General features: G+C 38.5%; 1 protein-coding gene across 6 annotated transcripts in view; it reads right to left on the bottom strand.

Annotated features, from left to right (window-relative positions):
• klc1 (kinesin light chain 1) overlaps positions 1-22457 on the bottom strand; it is a 34841-nt gene that overhangs the window by 6907 nt on the left and 5477 nt on the right. For 4 of the 6 annotated variants that reach the window (XM_023352334.1, XM_023352336.1, XM_023352337.1 and 1 more), the window contains exons 2-13: positions 21543-21810; positions 19315-19545; positions 18370-18448; positions 16038-16266; positions 14750-14837; positions 12822-12923; positions 10481-10654; positions 10245-10344; positions 9291-9343; positions 8992-9059; positions 8607-8715; positions 7956-8117 (exon numbers count right to left, since the gene is read on the bottom strand). In XM_023352334.1, the coding sequence (XP_023208102.1) occupies positions 7956-8117; positions 8607-8715; positions 8992-9059; positions 9291-9343; positions 10245-10344; positions 10481-10654; positions 12822-12923; positions 14750-14837; positions 16038-16266; positions 18370-18448; positions 19315-19545; positions 21543-21809 (1662 nt within the window). In that variant the 5' untranslated portion in view covers position 21810. Of the gene's footprint in view, positions 1-1444; positions 3827-7955; positions 8118-8606; positions 8716-8991; positions 9060-9290; positions 9344-10244; positions 10345-10480; positions 10655-12821; positions 12924-14749; positions 14838-16037; positions 16267-18369; positions 18449-19314; positions 19546-21542; positions 21811-22457 lie in introns of those variants that run through there. The other 2 variants (XM_023352338.1, XM_005806840.2) reach the window with 2 other exon arrangements.

Genomic DNA, 22457 nt, shown 5'->3' with positions numbered 1-22457 from the left:
TGCCTCTGATTGGCTGATAGATGATGAATGCTAGCACCAAGGCTGAATTATGAAAAACTCTTTACATCTATTGCTGCCATGATTTTTAATGACTTATGTGAATAAGCTTATTCATGTGTGGTTTTAATTTAATTTCTTATTTAATGGAAAGCCACGTCTCTTCAAAAACACAATTACGAAATTGTGTTTTTTCAACATTAGCAGAATATCGACAAAGATTTGCACACATTTGTAATGGAAACACAGCTATTGGCAGCAACACTCTTTCCTCACATACAATTACTGACATCACCACAAATCCCAACATGAATAACCATAGGCTAGCAAATGTACTTTAAATTCTATTATTTGCATTTGTATGTACTAAAGTGAAATCGTCTGATATTGATAGGCCAAACTTGGTGATCTTACATGGGTCACAAATTTCTGCTTTGTGCATCTCTCGTGTCCAAGAAAAGAACGATCAAAGCTTGGTGCACTAATATGATGAACTGGTAAAACACCAGTATAATTAATTACATATTTACAACTTTATGCAAAACAGTTTTACAATATTTCATACCAGACAAACAAGTGTTGCAGTGAGATCAAAAAACAACATCAAAACAAGCACAAACTGATGTTGATTGATGTATCTGCACACTCATTGACAAGGCAGAGCTGGAACTTTAATGTGTGGGTTTAATTTTGACTCTGAAAATCTGCTATAGCCACTTTTACAGGAGTAGAGGTCTGGGTGGCGCAGTTGGTGGAGCAGACGCACCACGTGTGGAGGTTACTGTCCTGGGTTTAAGATCGGCCGATAGTCGGTCACCCAAAGTTAAGAAAATCGGGGCCAATTTTTCAATGGGTCAATTTATGGGTGCACCCTTACCAATAAACCATTGTTGGGTGATCAGTTTCTAGGTTCTGTGTTATTGTAATACACATATGTGATTGTACGGTGTTACATTTTTTTCTCTGGACTGCATATTATTCTTTGCTCCAAGGAGTTGAAATCTAGCACTAAATTTAGTGGTTACCCTGGTAACTCCTGGAGTCTATCTGTCAATATTGGAGAAGAATGACTAGTTAAATTGTGATAATTATGCTACATTATTTCTGAAGCATAAAGGCTTTTCTGCTTTAACCTAAAACAGTTTGATCATGTTGTAAAGTACAGCTAACTTTGATCTCAGGCTATCTAGACTATAGCTTTGACAAACCCAACGTCTCCAAGAAGTCAACTGAGGTTAGTGAACTCCTGGACACCAAGCTACCCAGTAAACCTCTGGAACATGAAGATTGACAATTTCAAAGATAATTTACAAAAATGTGGAATGAAAAAGGACACGGGAAAGTGAGATATGAAAGTGTTTTGCTGCTGTGTGGTGCAAGAAACTCATTCGGTCACGAAGGCACACAGAAGCAGAGAAGGAACGCACAAAGAGGCAAGAGGCACAGGTTCAGGTAAAGCAGAGAGATTAAGTTTTATTAGCAGTTAAAGAAACTGGGAGATGCACAAACGAGACACAGGACACAGAATATTAGTAGCAGAAGTCGAGGACAGGCTGAAGAAAAAGCTAGTTAAACCCCAAAGTTTCAGGAAATGCAACAATAAATGCTTGTTTACACCAAATGCCATCACTTTTTCACTACCAACCCTAAGATGGATACACAGACGGTAAAGATGAAACTCTTTTGTTCAGTTGAATTTATCTGAATACAGTTTTAAGTTAAATAAATAATGATAATAAAAAACTTGCAGCTTTTCTTAAATCCACATTTTAATTCCTCCTGCATGAAAACCAGCTGCCATTCAGATGCTCTATTGACCCCTGACCTCCCAGTAAACAGACGAGCACAAAGTGACAAACTATTGGCTACTGTGGCAGGAAGTGAGACCTAGATGTGCAGAACTACAAGCTACGCTGCTCCTGATCATGCTGATGCTGTTATTTACAATGTGTTTAGTCACTACTTGGGTTATTTCTGTCAACAGAAAATGGATAATACAGTTCATTAGAACCGCAGGATATCATAACCCGGTGACATGCTTTAAATGGATTTGACAAAGTTTGAATAACATCTACTGTGTGTTCTCTGACTGGGATATCTGGTCATATCATAATGCCATCTACAGGCTGTGTTTTTATAAGACATTAAGATTATTGTAGTGGATTTTAATAGGAGCTGATATCTTTGAACATCCAAATGTTTCCTTTTCATTCTGACCCAAAGGAAAATCAACATCAGCCATAATGTCTCTTTTCTCATCTGTGTTATTTCTCTTTGTCCTTGCCACTTTGGTACAGTTTTGTTTCATTAGGACGTGAAGCCTTCAGGTCGGCTCCGTTTTTACAAACACAACTAATGACAGAGGAGCAGATCCAATGCTTGATCCTGATTATTTTTAATATAGTCGAAAACCTGCTTTTTGAACAAAAACCAGCATTTCTTTTAAGGTTTTTGTCCAAACTAATTTCTGATAAATGAGATCCATGTTTCCATAAAACTGCATATACTTACACAGGTGTCGTAAGAAACAACCTGTAAGAATTAGAACAACCATCTGACAGCTCTGTGGAGCTCTAAACAGCTAACAACGTTAGCAATTCGTATTTAAATGTGATGCAAAAGAATTCATTCCCCCTTATAACTTGTTCAAGTTACAATCACAAACCTTTTTCTTATTTTTAGAGTTTTAAAGCAATAAACCAACACAAAGTAGCTTCCATGTATTTTTTGTATCCCGCTCTCTTCAGTCATTATCAGAACAGCTTTTCTTACCAACTCCGCAAAATAAATAGTCAATTAGTAAAATAAGTCAAATAAATAGTAAATTTGCTACATATGATCAAGTGTTCACTAAAGGAATGGTGTTATTAAATTTTAGGCAATAAAATTTTTATTTTCTTATTTTGAGAAGAGAATTGAATTGTTTCTTTGCCTTTTTTTTTAAACATATTCCTAGTATAAAATAGGCCTAAAAGGTCTTAAATGAAAAATCTGAATAATGTGTCAATTTCTTTATCCGAATACCTGATAAAATACTCAATTACTAAAATAATTGTTAGCTGCAGTCCTACATCTGAATGTAGATCTTTGGTCACATGTTTACAAGTCATTGTCCATTTACTTTGACCAGCCATTTCTTTCCCGTCTACCCAGAATAATGCTGCCACCACCATGATTCACTGTGGATGTTGTGCAGCAGATATACCAACTAATCAGGTGACTTCTGAAGGCAGCTGGTTGCTATGATACATATTTTTTTAGTGTATATCAAAGTAAAGGGTGCTGAATCAAAAATTGCTGCCGTTTTCAGATTTTAATTTGTAAAAGGTTTTGAAAACTGTATCTTTTCATTCTATTTCACAATTATGCACTACTTTGTGTTAGTCTCTCTCCTGCAATCCTCCAAAGATCACAACACTGAATTTTATGATTGTATCCTGACAAAAGGAGAAAAAGTTGCAGAAATGTGAAAACTTTTGCGAGGAACAGTAACTGAACAATAAGCTCATTGTTTTGGAGTTCAGGCCAAAATGAAGAGAATTCCTGGGCAGAACAGCTATGTTTATGGACATACTGTCACAGCGGTCGCCCCATAGCAGATGAACGGTTCAGTGGGGTTAGAGGGGCGTCAGAGTGGTATCAGTGTGGTGTGAAGAATCCCTCCAGGAAAAAAAAAAAAGAAAAAAAAAGAGAGAGAGAGGTTGGAGGGGGTTGGAGCCGGAAATTGAAGAAAACCGCAAAGCTGGAGGGGCGGAGGCGAGGTGAGGCCAGGCATCCATCATGCAGAAGACAAGTTTTTAGAACCATTACAAGGCATCTGGAGTTAAGCCTGCCATCCAGACAGAGCAGAAAGACAAGAGAGAGAAAGAAATATAAACAGTGACAGTAGAGGAACAAAGGCACATGAGACATGGAGCAAAAGTTGCAAAAGCAAAGCTAAGCAGGCAGATGGAGGGAAACAAAAACAGCAGTAGACACTAATCAGACACAAGCTCTGTTCACCAAACAGTGGAAGGAAGCACTAGATCTGTACACACAAACAAAAAAAAATAGTAAAACAAAAGGCACAAATCGAAATATATACTTATGTCATTCAATATGGTAAACAATGTGATATTTTCCCAATTTGTGCAAGTACAGCAGGTCTGATTTCCACAAATGGGTCTAAGGTTCCTCAATTGTCTAGAAAACCTTTTCTCGAGGTCTGACTTCCATTTTCCACTATTACTTTATCACGAAATACTGCATTTTTTTAGGTTTGGCCACTAGGTGGAGCTGTTTAACAGTTCAACTGTGCTGGTTTAATCCTGTGCCTGAATTTGGAAAACAGCTGAGAGACTTTTATTAAGGCGGTGGAACTTCGTTAAAGCACAGCAAAAAAAAAAACAAAAAAAAAAAACAAGAGAGGAATAAAGAAAACACACGAGAGCAGCCAGAGCTCTGCTGAATCGGGGGGTTGAATTATTTTGCCAACAGATATAAGAGTTTGTTTTGTTTTTTTGCACAACCAACCTATTAAAAAATGTCACCCCCCTCATTAAGCTATTAACTTAGACCTTTTTTCCAATTCTGATTTTTTTCTTGTATTTAAAGTAGAGCTAAAAAGAGATAAACTATGTACTGCCATTACTTTTTTTCCTCTCTCTGGCTGCAAATATGTTTAGGGACAAAGTAGAAAAAACAAAAACAAAAACAAAGCCAATGAGAAAAATGAGGAGAAAAGTCTGTTTTTGTTTTCAGAAAGCAGCACATCAAACAAATGCATGGACTCATGCAGCACAATGCACACAGATAGAGAACATGAAGCAGGAGTACAGTACAGAGCCCTGGTTAAGTCAGAAAAGATTTTTCAGTTTGATTTATTAATTAGAGGTTAGAAGTGGTTTCACAGTTGCCTGTAGAGGCACTGAAGAGGAAACGATTTGTTTGACAAGTTGAAAACCAAAATATGGTTGTGAAATTGCAGATAGATGGTGAAGTACAGGCATAAAAATGTAACAAGTTTGACAATAATGTATTGTAAATCAACAGTTCATCATCTATTAATAATATAAATTCAGTTGAATATTTTTTTCTGTTAAGTATAAATGAAGACAAAACCAATCCCTTCTGAAGCTCAGTTGGGTTCAGGTGTATCGTTCGGCTGCAGCCTCTCTAGAAACACTCCCACAGTCATGACCAGGGGTGGCTCTGATGCTCATTGATTGTTCAGGGTGCTATGGCAACCGTTGCTATGCAAGAGGACTAGTTCAGCAGAAGCAGCAGCAATTTATAGCCAAGTCTACATCCACATGTAAGCGTCACTGCAGCGACTGGAAGCAGAACACTGCGTCTCTCCAGAAGGTTAGAAACGTGACTGTGCTGCAGAGAGTCAGGCTGGATGGGTTTATATGTGGTAGATTTACTGTAGAAAAATGTTTTAGTGGGTTAGAAAGTGGAACAGAGAACATTTTAAGCTAGCAGAGATCTGGGATCTAATGATTTTATCCTTGACTGGACCAGATCACTGATTGGCCTGCTTTAAACTAAACATACTCTTGGGCCTGGTCCACACATAGCCGGATTTCTGGGGAAACTAATATATTTTAATGCATGTTGGCCTTTCATCCAAAAAGCTCAGTTTAAAATCACTAAAAACAATTATTTATGAAAACTCCAACAGAAGTGGAGATTTGAGAAAACAGCATTTCTGTTTGCGTGTGTACAGTGAACCCTCGCTATAACATGGTTCTCCTTTCACGGCCTCGCTGCTTTGTAGAGTTTTTTGTGCAGTTTTTCTTCACAGTGCATTGTGTTCTGCGTCCTGATTGGCTAAACAGTCTCCGCGCTTCTTCTCTATCTGTGTGCCAATAACGTTACGGTATTTAAATATACAGCTTGGCAAATTTTGGCAAATATTTTTGCCCAGAAGAAAAAAGAACAACAACAACAACTACCGACAACTATGTTCTTCTCTTGAAAACACACACCTGCACCGCAGGCTTCAGAAGAAAAAGACACTAGAGAGCGGAGTCAGGCCGCAGCATCACAGTCAGAAGAACAGTGAAATAATCGAGTCACAATTTGTCCCACTGTACTTCGTATTGATGATTACAATTATTATTTTACTGTAGTTATTTGTAAGAAAGTGTTCTATTTGTTTAAAAAATGCTTGGGCCTGAAAACAGGTTTTGTTCTTTGATTTCAATGTAGAATATTTAATTATGCTGTATAATAATTGTAAAAAACATAAAGGCAACTACTTCACAGATTTCGCCTATTTTCGGAACGCAACCCGCGCGAAAAACGAAGGTTGACTGTACATGGAAAAACAGAGTTTTAAGGTCTGCGACAAACAATGCACCAATATATCAACATACTGTGACAAGATTCCCAATCAACATTGTCTTATGTTTTAATAAGTATGTTTTCTAATACGTTATTTAAAAGCAGTTCAACCTATACGCCTGTCCACACAAATGAAGTCATGTTTAATTCCTAACAGGAAGTCGAGGTTGTTTTGAAGGATTCTGATTGGCTGAATCCTTCAGCTCTGTTACACTGCCCCTACTGGGTTGGCGTGTTTAAAACAAAGCTCAGACAGGGATTTGTGGAAGTTCATGTGGATGAAAACTTTTCTTAAACCGATCCGAAGTGTATGATTTTTTTTTTTCTTTTTAAACAATGTGGTGGAGTTAATCATTTTTATAAGAACCTTGCTACATGTGGATAAGGCCAAAGTCTCGATGTCCATAAAGAAAACCATTGAATGCTACCAGATCGAGCCAACAACACTTCAGTATGGAAGTTATTTCAGAAAGATGACTGAAAGTTCCACAATTTCAGTATTAGTGAAATGTTGAAGAATGAAGTCAGAAGAAGCACAGAGATACAGGAAGCTGTATGTAAGCTGTCCATTCAGGTAGCTAGCCAGGCTAATGCTAGTAACTGCTAATATAAGATGCTAAATGTTTGTTGTTATTGTGTCTTTGTCATAAATATACACAAATATAACTAGTTAATGCATCATAAGAAAAATGCTTTGTGTGGTTACAATAGTTCAGTAGCTTTTCCCCTCAAATGATGAAACTTCAATCTGTTTCATAGAAGATATACTATAATTCTTTTTAAAAGGTTTTATAATTAAAATCCATGTCCTATAACCTTTGGATGTTACTGTAACATTAAAAGAGCAACATTTGAAATTTACTAAATTATAGATCAGAAATCATACAAAAAATTAAAAAATCTTAGATTTCCTGATGGCTCATTAAAGGACTACAATTCAACTTGTGTTACTTGAGTTTTAACCCTTGAGGCACCTTTAAATTGTCTACTCACTTTTCAACCCCACTTGGTACAACATATAACACTTAAATAAAAATTCAATATTCATTTTTTTTCCCGCTTTCACTGCATTAAATCTTTTCAACAACTTCAGACCTATATAGCGATATGTTTTTCATCTTTTTAAAATATATGTTTGTGTGCCTGTTTTGTCCAAAAAAGTCTAAGTTTCTGTAAGAGATAAACCTTACAATAAGCAATCCCCAACTGCAACAGCAGCATGGAAACAGCAGCGACAGTCAATCAGCATCATTGGTAAGATACTATTGAAATCATCCACAAGTAGCTGATCAAACAGTAAAATTGTTTCCATTTTAGATAATGCTATTCTGTTTTAGAAAAAACACTTTGTATGCATCTTTACTGAGAGAAGCCACTGAACAATGTTTTCCCCCCCAAACATCCAAACAGACATTAATTGTAATCTAATAAAAGAAACAGTTGTTAAGTTTACAACGCTGATTGAACGAAACTTTCAGATGGTTGTAGTACTTTGCTTTTATCCTCACTCCCTTCACTCATTTGCAACTGTGGCTTTGGTCCATAAAGATGGAGGCTGAGTATCACAGTAGCTGTTGTTTCAGCTGACAGGCTGCTGGTATAAAGTGCTGAGGGCTGTGTACTGTACTTACCCCGTTCCACTCCACGCTCATACTCACTTCCTCGCCACCGTCCGGCCCACTCTCGTACTTCACCGTGTCTGAAGTCAGACTCTCTCGGCTGCGTTGCTTGTCGCCGGCCTCTGGTTCACTGAGAACCTCGGCAACGCGTTGCTTGTGCACGTTGTCCAGACCCTGAAACACAACAGAGCTCGGTAGGTTACTTTAAAAATGGAACGGGTTGCAACAACAGGTCAATGTAATTTCACTGCAACTATTTTATAAACTACAACAAAGTAATTCAATTAATTACTTTTTAATATCTAGACAGTAAAGTGTCATGCCATTTGCTGATCTAGACTTGAATAAGATATTAGGTGCAACAACTTCAGAATGTTTTTATCTCATATTGTTTTGATATATTCTAACCAAGGGTTTTTGCCATGTGACTCTTACAGTTTCACTTGGATATTCTTACACATAGTTCTTCAGAAAAAGTTCTGCAGTATGAGCTATCCTGCTCTGTTCTCTGACCATTTCTGGTCCAGATTCTATTTAAGTCTTCTCAAAATGAGCATTTTCATCAAGTTAAATTTTAACCCATTTTCAATATTATATATATATCTATCTATATATATATAGATAGATATATATATATCAACCAGCAGAAGTGAAACCGCCCACCTGCTTTCTGGAGCGCATGGCTGCCTCCTCCAGAGTCTCGGCTGCCTCAAACTTGCCCTGCCGCCTGTAAAGAGCCCCCAGGTTCTTCAGGGTTGTGGTCACCGTGGGGCTGGAAAGCGGTGAGAGGATTATAATGTTTGTAAGTCACTTTGTTGATCAATAAAGTAAGAACTGTGATTGTTTACTGATTTACTGCATGTTCATTTTAGCTATCTCCACAACACAAATTACAAATCTTTCAAAGAAAATGTGTAAATCGGTTCAGGTGTGTTCTGTGGTAATTTGGAAGTGGGAACAACTTGGATGAACCTGGAATATCAAAGACAAGCTTGATAATAAACAATATTTCAGGCTGACGATGTCATATGTAGGAGGAAAGACTGACCTGTCAACTTTACATGCTTTGTACCAGCCTCCATATTCTCCAAATTGTGAACTGTCCTTCAGTTTCCCCTGTGAAATAACATACAAAACTATTCTTTAGAAAGAGTAGCCTGAACATACAGCATTTATTCTGTGTTGTATTCCAATAACACAGACAGGTTAAAGCCTTTGACTTGCAAGACTGAACCTGAAATTGTCAACTTGTGCACCACTGCTATTAAGGGACATCCCAATACGTCAAGAGTTAACAATAAAATGATTTTAAACAGACGTTTAAGAATCAGTGTGTTGCAAACTTGCCTTGCTTTGCTCCTCTCTCTCTTCAGCATGCATCCAGATTGGTTTGTTCTCATCTGAAAGAGAAAAAAAAATCAGCTGTGGCAACTAGAGCATGTAAAGTAAAAGGTTGTTTTTGTTTACAGCCGTCTTCCTTTTGACAGCAGAAGTTGGGGGTTGCTTTAAAAAAAGTTTTTAATTATTTTTGTCTCTATGTCAGCTGTAATTCAGTCACAACTACAGATGACCTCTGATTGGCCACCACAACTGGTTTATTTTACACATGACAAGGGATACAGCGGCCACTTTTTTTTTTCTTACTTCCGATATATCTGAGGTTTAGTGTCGGTCGATGTAGAAAAACATGGCTGAATTTACTTAAAATGTTTCTTTTTTAAAACAGAGAGTACTGAATTATAAATGTATTTGCTAACTCTGCACCAGTACAGAACCCTGAAATACATATAAAAACATTTAAAAACAACTTTCATTTGTTCAGTCAGTGTAATTAGGAGTAGAACAGCCAATGTAAAATAAGTAATAAAGAAACTGAAACTGACTAAAACAATAGGTTGGCTATTTTGGTAAAAGATGTAAAAATAAACTGAAACAAACCTTCTTTCAAATGGTTCAGAAAGAGCAATTAGGAATTCAAAATATAATGTAAAATAAATAATAAAACATGATGCCACTCACAGAACAAAGCATAGAATATCTGATCTATCATTTTTCTTTCCTTCAATATTGGGACGATATGGATAATATCCAATCGGTGCATCTCTACACTTGACCAGCTCTGACCAGTTGATACCCACGAAACAAAAAATGCTTTGTTTTCTTCCCCCCCAATCACTGCAATAGAAGTCTGAACAAAGAAAATTATTTTCTTTAGGTAGATCAAGGATTGTTGAATACTTTTAACTTGTTTGTGATAACTATATATGTTATTATCTAGTTGATAATCCTATATAATCTTACCATCAACAGAGCCAAACTCCCTCTCATGCGCGCGGGTGAGGATTTCTTTATACAGAGTCTCAGCCTGCTTGAATTTGCCCTGCTTTAGGTAACAGGAAGCCTAAAGAACACAGAACCAGTTATTGTGATCAGAATTACAGTGAAAAGAGATCCAACGAGGCCAAAGTCTCAGCCTCGAGACGGGAGTATTTTATGCTCTGGAATGTTTCCCTCCTAAAAGCTTCAACCTTCCTCACCAGGTTGTTCTTGGTTTTGGCCACGTTGGGGTCATCTGGTCCCAGTTTGGTCTGGTAGATCTCCAGAGCTCTCATGTAGTAATACTCCACCTCCTCATACTTGCCCTGGTTCTGGCACAGCAGGGCGAGGTTGTTCAGCTGCTTGGCCACGTCTGGGTGGTCCTTGCCCAACACCTGAGGGGAAAAAAAGCATCAAGGGTTTTCTTTCTTTAAAAAGAGAGAACAACCACCAAAAATCTTGAGCCATCTACATCTTCAAAGAGTTGTTGAAGGAGAAAAAAAAGAAAAATTACAAAAGGCTCCAAGACCATCAACAAGAACCTTGGTAACAACTGTTCATACAATTATTGGGAAATGAAACTCCTGGCTTCATACAAGATCTTTCCTCAAACAGTGAGGAAGATCTTGAGAAAGGTGAGGGATCAGCAAACAATTACACAGGATGATCTTGTTACACACTGGAGGGACTATGTCTCTCGGCTGGCCTGGGAACACCTCGGGATTCCCCCGGAAGAGCTGGAAGAAGTGGCCGGGGAGAGGGAAGTCTGGGCCTCCCTTCTGAAGCTGCTACCCCCGCGACCCAACCTCGGATAAACGGAAGAAGATGGATGGATGGATGGATGGATGGATGGATGGATGGATCTTGTTAATGATCTCAATGCTTACAGGCCACTGTGTGTAGCCCACAGGGGTCAAACTCCAGTCCTCAAGCGCTGCTGTTCTGCAACTTTTAGATGTGCCTCTGCTGCACCACACCTGAATAGAATAATTAGGTCATTAAGGCTCTGGAGAACTGATCTACACAAGGAGGAGGTAATTAAGCAATTTCATTCCAGTGTTTTGTACCTGTGGCACATCTAAAAACTGCAGGACAGCGACACTTCAGGACTGGAGTTTGAGACCCTTGCTGTAATTTGAAACTGGCTACAAGATTCTGATCAGAGAATCTCTGTGAGGATCATCCGAGGCAGTTTGACATCATCGCAGAAGGTGTGTTCTGAGTCTGGCTGAGCAGCATAGCTGGCAGGGTCAACAGGGTCACCAAGCAGAGAAATTATAAAGGAAAAAGGAAGGATGTGTCACACGGCTGTTTGTAAAAGGAAACAGCAACCCTCAGCGTTGTGCTGCTCATAGAAACAGAGACAAGATAGGCAATAAACCCTCACGCTAGCAAGTTATTTTTCCACTTTGGTGTTTGCTGTTAGTTTACCAAGCCAGTCTGTGAAAAGCCTCAACCCTGCTGGATTGCTTTGCAACCCACTGTGGACACACTTCAGTGTCTGTAACCCACATGGTGGTTCAGATGTAGAAAATTTATTAGCACTATTAACTTAGTCCTGACCGCTAACACTTCCTCCTGTGATACAGAGGTGCTGGATCCCATATCCTCACGTCATTTATCCCAACCTCTAGCACTCTCCTTTCACCACATCCCTTGGCAGTTTATTCAGGAAGAGGCTCAAATGTTCCAATGAAAAATGGGAAATGCTTTCAAGAGGCAAGATCAGTTCTCACTTCCATTTATAGATGTGACTTAATATGCCTGTAGGCGTCATAGATACAGTTATCCACTTACAGCTCACATTATTGATATACTTATAAAACAAAACTATAAAGATAATGTACTCAACTCCAATACATTGAGTCAATATAAATCTGGTTGATTTTTTTGCCAGTATGCTAAAAGAAAACACTACTTAATATATCGATACTTCCTCTCAAATTTTAACAAGTTTACTAATCTTATATATTCTGAGTGAACAGATTACTAATCAGACTGAAAATATAAGAACATATAAAACTTGCTGCACCTAGTAGCATTCAACTGTCTAGAGAGACTGAAATTACAAGTGTCGTCTCAGCCAAAGTTTTGAAATCGGGGAACATTTCTCCAGTTGAAGAGATCAAAAGTCAACATAACCCTCTGAACGAGAGGCGACGGTACAAAATCCTGCAGGATGCGCTCCAAAGCGTCCTGTCTATAACTCTTCAACACGCTGTCAGCTCCCAGAAAGCGAGATGAAGTGGGGTTAGTTTAAGATCATGTGCTAACAAACCACAAGTCCTTGAAAAGAAGGACTTGTCCTTGGACAAGGGAACACATTCACAGAATATTTTCCGTCTTTGACGGGGTTGTTTTAAACAGTGAAGGAAAAATCTGAAGACCATCCATCATTTTTGCAGGTTACAGTTCACCCCACTAACCACTTGGTGCACAGGGACAGACATTTTGAACTTTACATTGAGTACATTGCTGAGGTAACTATATAGATTGATAAAACTATCTCTATTAGAGTATCATGTCTGACCTGGACTCTAACCCCACTGATGGCGGACGTACCTTTTCTCTGATCTCCAGCGCCCTCTTGCAGAGAGGTTCTGCCTCCTTGTACTTCCCTCTCTTCCCATACAAGACAGCCAGGTTATTGAGGGTAGCCGCCACCTACCAAGGACACAAAGCATTCATTATCTTACAATGTTTTTAAATGTTTGATCAAATTTCTCCACAAACAACTCAATCACCACCACACCAGTGCAGTGCAACCGATTCGACATGAGTAATTGATAAGGGGGAAAGTGAGGTGCCTCATAAATGACATCATACAATCAGGAAGTGATTGTGGTGACCAGTATTATGATCCAAATCAAGTTGATTGAACCTGTATTCGCTCAGAAAAAGGGAGGCCGCTGGAGGTGTATTGTTGCAACTTAATTTAGACTATGTTGTGAGGACCATTAGACAAAAAGAGGAAAGACGTGAGGAGAAGAAAAGGTGTGATGTGGCTGTAGGAGCTGATAGGAAAAGATACAAATGCAATGGTGGATTGATCATAGAAAGATCCGATACGTTAAAGATCTCTATAACTTAATATAAATTATGTAAGGTGACCTTGAGTGTCAAGAAAGGCACCTACAAATAAAATGTATTATTATTATTATTATTAGACTTAGTTCTTTCAGCTAAAGGTATTAAACTGTAGAACAATCTCCCATTACCAACGATTTGCCAGGAGCTTGGTTGATTTTACATCTCTTCTAAGAACTAAGTTGTTTTTCTCAGCTTTTAATTTTGGTGAGCTGGATAATTAGCTTGACTGGTTTAATGTGAGGCCATCTAATTAAGTCTAAACGTATAAGCGTTAAAATCTTAGCAAACAGAAAGGCAGATTTCTAAAAAACAATAAATGATATCACAGATGAGTCACATTTAGCTTGTTCAAGATGTAAAAGCAAAACTATCAATTATAGAAAAACACAATCTGGGCCTAAGGCAGATTGGAGGAGAGGAGAGGAGGGCTTACTCAGTTTGATAAACTGAAGAGTGATGAGGCTCCAAACAGGAAATACACTGTCCTGCTGGGGTTAACATAGTTAGTCCACCTGCTAATGCTCACTTTGAAATGTACAAACAGAAGGAAATCGATGCGTAAATCACTTGTTTGAACTACCAACTTATTGAGTTATAACAAGAAAGAAATGCATTTTATATGGGTTAAGGCGTTTTAATGCCATCCAATTACATCTAGTGTGAAAAGTGAGGGTAATGGCAGCATTGTTTATCTGTTGGTGGTTCTTTGTGGTTTTCCATTGGGAGCAGGTCAAGCCATAGTGCAGTCATACTGTGTAATGTGTTTTGTGTGACAACATAAAATGCATCTATGTGTCTGACGAAGTAAATTTCTAACTTTTACATTTATGTATTCAGCAAAAACAGACACTCAAATCTTTGGGTCTTTTATATAATAAGAAGATGAAATCAATATAGGAACACAAAAAGTAATGTCATTTGCATTAGGTTAACTTTGATTATCCCAAAGTTAACCTAATGCTAGAGGTACACAAAATTCGATATTGCGGCATATTAACAATTCAAGGCAACTTTTACTTCAAATTAATTTCAACCATCGACAGTCACTGACTCTATGGAGCAGGTTTTTTTGTTTTTGTTTTTTCTTTTGTAATATTTGTTTATAAATGCAACATTTCATTACAAATATATTTCACTGTCGTCAACCGGACTATAACAAGCCAAAAAACAAAGTCATGAGCTCTCTAAACGCAGGATAGCTTTATTTCTACATCCTCGGTCTTTACGCTCAATTGAGCAACTGTTTGCCACAACATGAATCAGGTATCTGTTTCATCTGCCATCAGTCATTTTACTTCCAAAAAGTTTTTCTAGGCCGTCAGCTCTGTTCACAAATATTTTTACAAACCAAATGACAGTATGAGTATTCCCTAGTACTCTATGCAGACAGATGTACTTACAGCTGGATGGTCTCTGCCAAGAGTCTTCTCTCTGATGGCCAGAGCATCGTTTAGCAGGTTGGCTGCTTCCTTGTATTTGTTCTGATCCCTTAGAGACAGGAATAAAGAGTGGGGCATAAATACACAAAGCAAGGTAATACTTTGTTTTCTGCAGTGATGTATAAGTGAGCTGACAAGTTGGGCTTCAAGCAAGAAAACATCCAACAACAATCCAGGAAAAATGGTTGTGCAATTCTTCTTGTTCCTGGTATCTTAGGAATGTAGTTTGTATTTGAGTACTTAGAGAGGTACTCAAGTACTTAGAGTAGTGTGAAAAATAAAATGTATTATTAGTATTAATTTCCACCCATCTGGTGGAAGAGCTAGACACTTCCATTTTTGCTAGTGTAAAGCTGTCTTTCAGATTCTCGTTGCCTCGCATCTGAACGCGAGGCAATGACAATCCAAGCTAAACATTTCAAAGAATAGTTATGTTACAAGTGATTGTGTCCCAGTCCGATATCAATATCGGAAATCAGTCCAATATCAGGGAAAAAAACAGATAATATTGGACATCATCTAAAATCTGATATAAGAACAGAAGCACTCCGCTCCAGCATTTAGTCCGCCCCAGAATTTCTATCCAGCAGCGCTTGCAGCTCATACACAATAACAAAATACATTTGTTATTGTGTCAGCCTGTCACAATAACAAACTTTTCTAGACGAAAAATTGTCCCAGAAGTTGTTGCGATAAACGATGTTATTGTGGTTCTGAGACCATTTTTAAGCAATATAATGCTAATGCCAAAACACATTAGTTCTAATGAACATTTAACACTGGAACTGAAAGACATTTTAAATATCCAAAATAAATAAGCAAAACAGAAACAACAAATAAAAATGAATTATGAAATCTCTGTAACAAAACTGTCCTTCAAACAAAGGGCTAGCTGAGACCAAAGCACCAAACTGAAGACTTTTATCATCTGGTTTATGGCAGAAAGAGAGAAAAGCGAAAACAATGAATCATGCAAATAGAAATGATTGAGCCTGTTTTAATTAAATGCTTATTGATATATGTGTGTGGTCATTTTCTCTCTCATAAAAGGAGAAAAGGATTTGTTAGGTAGGTCTTTTTCAATGACTTGTGGTCTGTGAACCTCTGCAGCCTTCGCACAAAACGTTTTTAAACATATTTTAAGATAAAATGTCCAACTCTGCTACTTATCGAAAACATGTTAAGACAAGAGAAAATGAATGAGAACTCCAAACACTACCGTCATGTAGTGAAAGCTGAACTCCCTTACCTATAAACAAGCGCCAGGATGTTGAGCATGGTGGCTACGTCTGGGTGGTCGTGTCCAGAGGTCTTCTCAAGGTCTTCCAGCGCCTGCTTGCAGAGCGGCACGGCCACCTCGTACCTCCCCTGGGACGCGTACTGGATCACCAGGTTGTGGAGGGTCCTGAGGCGGGCTGGGATCTCATAGCCGCCCTGCTGGGCAGCTGCAGCCGCTGCGCTACCGTGAGCTGGCTGCACTGCACGCACAAACACAAACACATCACTGAAATACAAGATGACAACCAAAAATCTCTAGATTTTTTTCACTGGTATCATTACGGATGAGTTTAATGAGGAAACTTTCTTGTTATAACAAGATGCAAAACACATTAAGACAAGAAACTTTTCAGATTTAATCAAAAAGTCCAGTTTTAGTGAGGTATAAAACTCATCTCATTAAAATAAAATATAAAACTCATCTTGTTAAAACTAGTTTTTGTGGGGGCGTGCCGTCGTGGCGGAGGGGTCAGAGCGACCCACATTCAGAGGCAACGTGGCTTCGGCGCGGCTGTCGCGGGTTCGACTCCCGGACCCGACGACGTTTACCGCATGTCTTCCCCCCGCTCCTTCCCCCTTTCCTGTCAGCCTACTTTGAAAAAAGGGACAATAGAGCCCACAAAAAGACCCCTTGTGGGACAATAAAAAAAAAAAAAACTAACTAGTTTTTTTGTTAAAAGAAGATATAACTCGCCTCACTAAGGTTAGTTTCTTGTTAAAACAAAAACGTTTCTCATTAAAACGAGACATAAAACTCATCTCTCTAAAACGAAATATAAAATTCATCTTCAGGAACTGGTTCAGGGGTCTTTCTGCATGTTCTCCCTGTGGAATGGTGGGTTTTCTCTGGGTACTCTGGCTTCCTCCCATAGTTCAAAAACAAGAGCGTTGTCATAGGTAGGTAGGTGTGTGTGTGTGTGTGTGTGTGTGTGTGTGTGTGTGTGTGTGTGTGTGTGTGTGTGTGTGTGTGTGTGTGCGTGCGCGCGCATGATTGTGTCAGGTTCAATTAAATCAGAAACTGCTCTTCGGTTTATTCCCAAGCTCTCGCAGTAAAATGTGTCAGTATATTGTTATTGTTACTCTTGCATCATTTAATAAAATCAAAGCTGGAACTTGAAACGTCACTTTTAAAGGCGAACAAGAGAATCATCAGTTACACCATTTGCAGTTGCATTGCACCGCTTTAAATACCTCTCCATTGTTTTATTCAAGTTACGGAAAACTGTGGTGTATTTTATAGTAATTACGGGCAAAAATGGGTCTTTAAGCTGTGAGCTGATTTCAGCGAATGCAGGGCTGTCATCCCCATTGTTCCTGTCTTGTTGACTGCAGTTTAATAAAAACTGTCTGAACAAGCTCAGAGCTCAGCTAAATCGAATCTTCTCCACAACTCGCCCCAGATCCACCGCGTACCGACACTGAGAGCCTCAGGCGCCTCAGTCACTGAAAGAAGAAGAATAATGAGGCCCATTTTCTTCACCACAACACAGACATTCTGTCTCTTCATACATTTTACATATTTTATTTCAAATTCATAATACCAATTTATTTTTTGTCGTTTTTTCCTCTACTTTTGGAACGCAGTGAAGTGAACAGACACGGTGCTTGTCGACTTAATGTTCATAGATGCAATATAAATAACCAGGTCCCTCTGCAGGTGGTGTTTGAATCCAAAGTCTGTTTATACCAGACACAAACAGTAGCATTTCAACTGATATTATGGAATCAGTGGATGTTGAAAGAAGCAAGTGTTGCATGTTTTTGCATAAGCAAGCTTATGTAATGGCTCCACACTCAACTCCATTTTATTTATCTTGATTTATTTTCCTTTAACTGTGTGATTCTCCCCACCTTCTTCACATTTCTAGGTTTCCGTCCTCAATTAACGTGTTTAAACCACCTACCACCACTTTCAGTGAAATAAATACATTTGATATGCATAAAATAGGGCTAGGGCTTTATGTAATTAATGAATCAAAATTAACACATTAGATATTGAAGCTTTAAAAACAAGAGAAAAAAATCCCTTTTTTTGCATAAAACGTTAATAAGACATTAAAAACTAAACATCTTTGTTGTTGAGCTCATGTGTATATTTATTCAATCATTTTATGTATATATGTGTATATTTATTCAATCATTTTATGTATATATGTGTATATTTATTCAAAAATTGCTCTGGGTGTCATTAAAGGTTATCAAAGATTTTCAGATTTTAACTTGTAAAAAAAAAAAAACATGTACCATACTATACTTTTGCACAGTATTATGTTTCTATATAGAGAGCAGATGAAAGCACTTACTGCCTGGAGCTTGGTCATCCTGGTCATCTGGGAAGAGGTCATCCAAGGTCTCTTTACTGGAGTCACACTCCTTCTCTTCCTGATTGTTAAAAGAAGGATAAAAATGGACAGATTTTTTTAAAAAGGAGAAGAGAATGTCAAGTCTTTGTCTAAAAACAGGAACAAGTTAAGTTTCAAAGCAGCCATTCTGAACTCTGGATTTCTACACACAAAACAATTCATTAGGAAAGCAAAACATTCTTAAACGATTTTCATATCAAACTGATAATTGGAGCACCGACATTTGGAAATCCTGTCTTATTCAAGAAGAGAGGATTTACATAGTTTTACGTATTTCCCACATATCACCATTTTATAGTACAATCAACTAAATATGTTACCTTCAGTTGTTAAAAAAATGCCATATATATCAAATATAACTTAAAACAATTTGTATTTTGTAATTGAATGGCTTGAATTTGAAGTTCCACCAGGTGTTTGAGAATTGCTGCTGGCTGCTCTGAGGAAGAAGCTCTGAAATCTAGAAACTGCAGCTCTGAGGACGAGCTTCACCTCAAAGGTGGAGCTAGGCTCTCTAGCCACCCAGGTGTTTTGGAGAGTTGAATTGTTGCCATGGTGACTAAAGGATTTCTCAAATATGCATGAAAGAATCAAAGCAACACTCCAGGTTTGCTTTTGATGAGGGAATCACATTATAACATGATGTAAAGCTCAAAAAGTCCATTTTACATAATAATGCCCCTTTAAACAAAACCAACTTAACATGTTTTACATTTTAGGTGAAATTATTTTCTATTAGGGTTTTCATACAGTCAGACTCAATATGACTAGCCGAACACTGATCCATTAAATGTGGCTTGATTGAAGCTTTCTAACTCAAAAAATGGATCCATTTCTTTGCAGATGACGCTCTGAACTCTCGTACAGCAGGAGCTGAGGACTCACCGAGGGGGACAGGTCCTCGTCATACTTTTTCAGCTGGTTCATGAACTCCAAGTGCTTCTTCTCCTCCTCCAGCTGCGCTACGCTCTGCTCGCTCTTCTGCAGTTTCTGCTGCGTTCCCGCCAGCTCGTCCCTCAGCCACTGGTTCTCCTGGCACAGCCTGCGTACCTGCGCCCGCAGCTTTTGCTTCTCTGACTCAACGGAGCTCAAGTGGCTGGACAGCGCCATCATCACCTGAGCAGAGACACGTTCCAGCACAGGTCAGGTAACACGACTCAACGCGGTGCATGATGTGTGGAAGAAGCAGCATATTCCGTGTCGGGGAACTGGACTTAAAAGTTTTACCAAGATATTTTGTGGTGCCACTGTGATAAAGATAGAAGTGATGATACGAAGGATTTATTAGTTCTTTTTTAGGAAACTGTTCTTGGAAAATCATTCCCATTTTTAATTCACTTCTTTGGGACACCAGTCATATAAAGAAGTGTGATCTACATCAAACTCCAAATTATAATTGCATTTAATCAAATGTTCACATTAACTGATGTCATCATTGATCAAAAATTGTGTTTTTATGATGTAAAGCACTTTGAGCTGCCTTGTTGCTGAAATGTGTAATACAAATAAACTTGATTGGTTGATTAAGGAAATATTAAATCTAACAATCCTGGTAACACAGACAGTTTTGGAGCATCTCAAACATCACTATATGGAGCTTAACGTGACAACAATAAATTAAAGAAGAAATTTCATGATGAGTGATAAACGATAATAATGCTTGGAATTTCCTCGTCTTATCTGCACTAGTTTTCAGTCCAGCCTTGGCATCATCTTTTCAGATCCTCCAATAATCAGGAATATCTGAAGAATCTCATTATGTTTTGCACGGTCTGTAAGAAAGGGAGCTAAAGTAATGGATTTTGAACTTTGAGTAGAAACTGAACATGTATACTCTCTAGGTTTGCAACCATTGCAGTTTTTTGGACCAATCACTGATCTATTATAAAAAGCTAAAACCATTTTTATTTTTGCCTGAAAACTCGCCCTCTTCCAAGGGGGACAGTGGCTGGCTTTCAGAACTTTACTCTCATGTTGTAGTTAAAGTACAAATTTAATGAGGTTTTTTTGTGTGCAGATGATGAGTTTGCTGCACAGAGACATTAGTGATACCAAGTCGCAAAACTAAAGAAAACCTACACGGTGTAAACTAGAGTCTGCAGAGTGTTCCTGCTGTGCAGTTTTATCTGATGACTTAAAGAGAGGCAGCAACATGAATAACAAATCATTTATGACTCACATTGGCACAGGAAAGTTGCGATTTAAAAGAAAATCAAGAGCACTTCTGCTTTTGTTCTTCACTTCTCATTTTCATTCAGTTTGGTCTAAAACTGTCTCCGTTTAACCTGCGACACATGAACAGTTTGCTGCAGTCTGCCAGGTCCAAACACAAAAAATTCCCGTATCATTGCCACATGTTCAGTGTCTAATATTCATACCTATAAACATCTTGAAATTTAGACATGTTTACACCAGTCTGTGCGGAAGAATAGCATTATCACAGCATGATGCTGCCACTGCCATATATCATGGAGGGGCTGAGGTGTCCAAAGTGCGGCCCGGAGTCATTTGTGGCCCTTGAAACAATTTTATGTGGCCGCCAACTGAAAAGTTAAACTCTTCTTTGTCGGAAAGTGTTAAAGAAGTTTTTTTTAATAGTAGTGGGTTGTTGTTTTTTTTCCCATTATAATTACATAGTAAGTAGGACTATAAACATCCAGCGACATTTTACTAGAATAAAAAAATGCCTTTAAAAAAAGTTCTCTTTTTTGTTGTTTGAAATTGTATTGTTTAATTTATTGGAGAGCAGACAAAAAACTTTATAAAAACCACAACACAATGTTTTTATGCTTTAAGTTGGAAAAGCCCCTCAATGTTTTCAACGCCGAGTTTCTTCTCAATGTTGCAAAAAGTTTGGACACCTCTGATCTAAACTAATTATTATCTAAATAATGATAAACAATATGATAAACTCCCAAAATAAGTCAGTGAGTAGGGATTTACTTGTGTCATTTATTCCAGTGCTGGTTCCATGAGAACAACAGTATATAATATATGTTGGCAATTTTACCCACCCAAGCTGAAATATTTCCACCAGTCCTGAAAACAATCAAATCCTTCGGATCTCTAAAGGTTCCTCATTCATCAGTGGCCAAGGCGCCGACTCTGCCTACCTGAGCTTCGCTCAGACCGAGCTCCAGCATTTCCAGGGACTTCCGGATCATGTGTGACTTCTCCTCCACCAGGACTCCCTCTTCGTCCTGCTTCAGGCAGCGCAGCGTGCCCAGCAGGCCCTCCAGGATGGAATGGTGCTCCTGCTTCAGGGCTTCCAGGCCCTGCATCACCTGCTTGGTCCGGGAGATGATCTCATCCTGAGACAGTTTCTCCCCCGGGTCCTCCTCCTCTTTCACGCACACCATGGTGGACATGTCCTCACGCATCCTGCACATTTCAGTGACAACAAAAAGAAAAGACAAAAGATGTGGTTACTGACTTGCAAAACCGCATCATTCCAACAGAAAAACAGCAAATTAGCGCAAAAACATTGTATTATAATAATAATAGTGTGTAATACATCCCTTACTAAAGGACCAGATGTGGTCGAGATTAACAGAGATCCACTGAAAATTTGTGTGAGCGCATACAAGTTACACTACAGTCTTCAGTGGGGAAGTTGTTAAAGAGAAAAGTAACTTTTCTGTAGCGATGCACAATATAACAGCATTATATCAGTATCAGCTGGAGCTGGACAATAAATCAATAACGATATATGTGGTGGTAGACACATGATCGATATTAATAGATAAAACATATGATAGAATAGTCACTGCACTCCAATCCAGAACCGCACTCCTTTCTGGGAGATGTAGGCAGAGGAAAGAGTTTATCCGCTCAACCTCTCAAGGCTGGATAAGAAAAGTGGATGGCATCAACTCCATCAGTACTTGGTTGCCTAGCAGCGACCTGTTGAGTAACCTGTGCAGCAGCGGGTTCAGTTTTCACCAACTGATAACTGCTTAAAAATAAAAATTAAAAAAACAATCTGGAATGAAAACTCTGGATAAAACAGGAAACGTCACACCACCAGT

The sequence above is a fragment of the Xiphophorus maculatus genome, chromosome 19 (genome assembly GCF_002775205.1).
Source record: "Xiphophorus maculatus strain JP 163 A chromosome 19, X_maculatus-5.0-male, whole genome shotgun sequence".
Lineage (NCBI taxonomy): Eukaryota > Metazoa > Chordata > Actinopteri > Cyprinodontiformes > Poeciliidae > Xiphophorus > Xiphophorus maculatus.
This window is presented reverse-complemented; position numbering and strand designations above follow the sequence as displayed.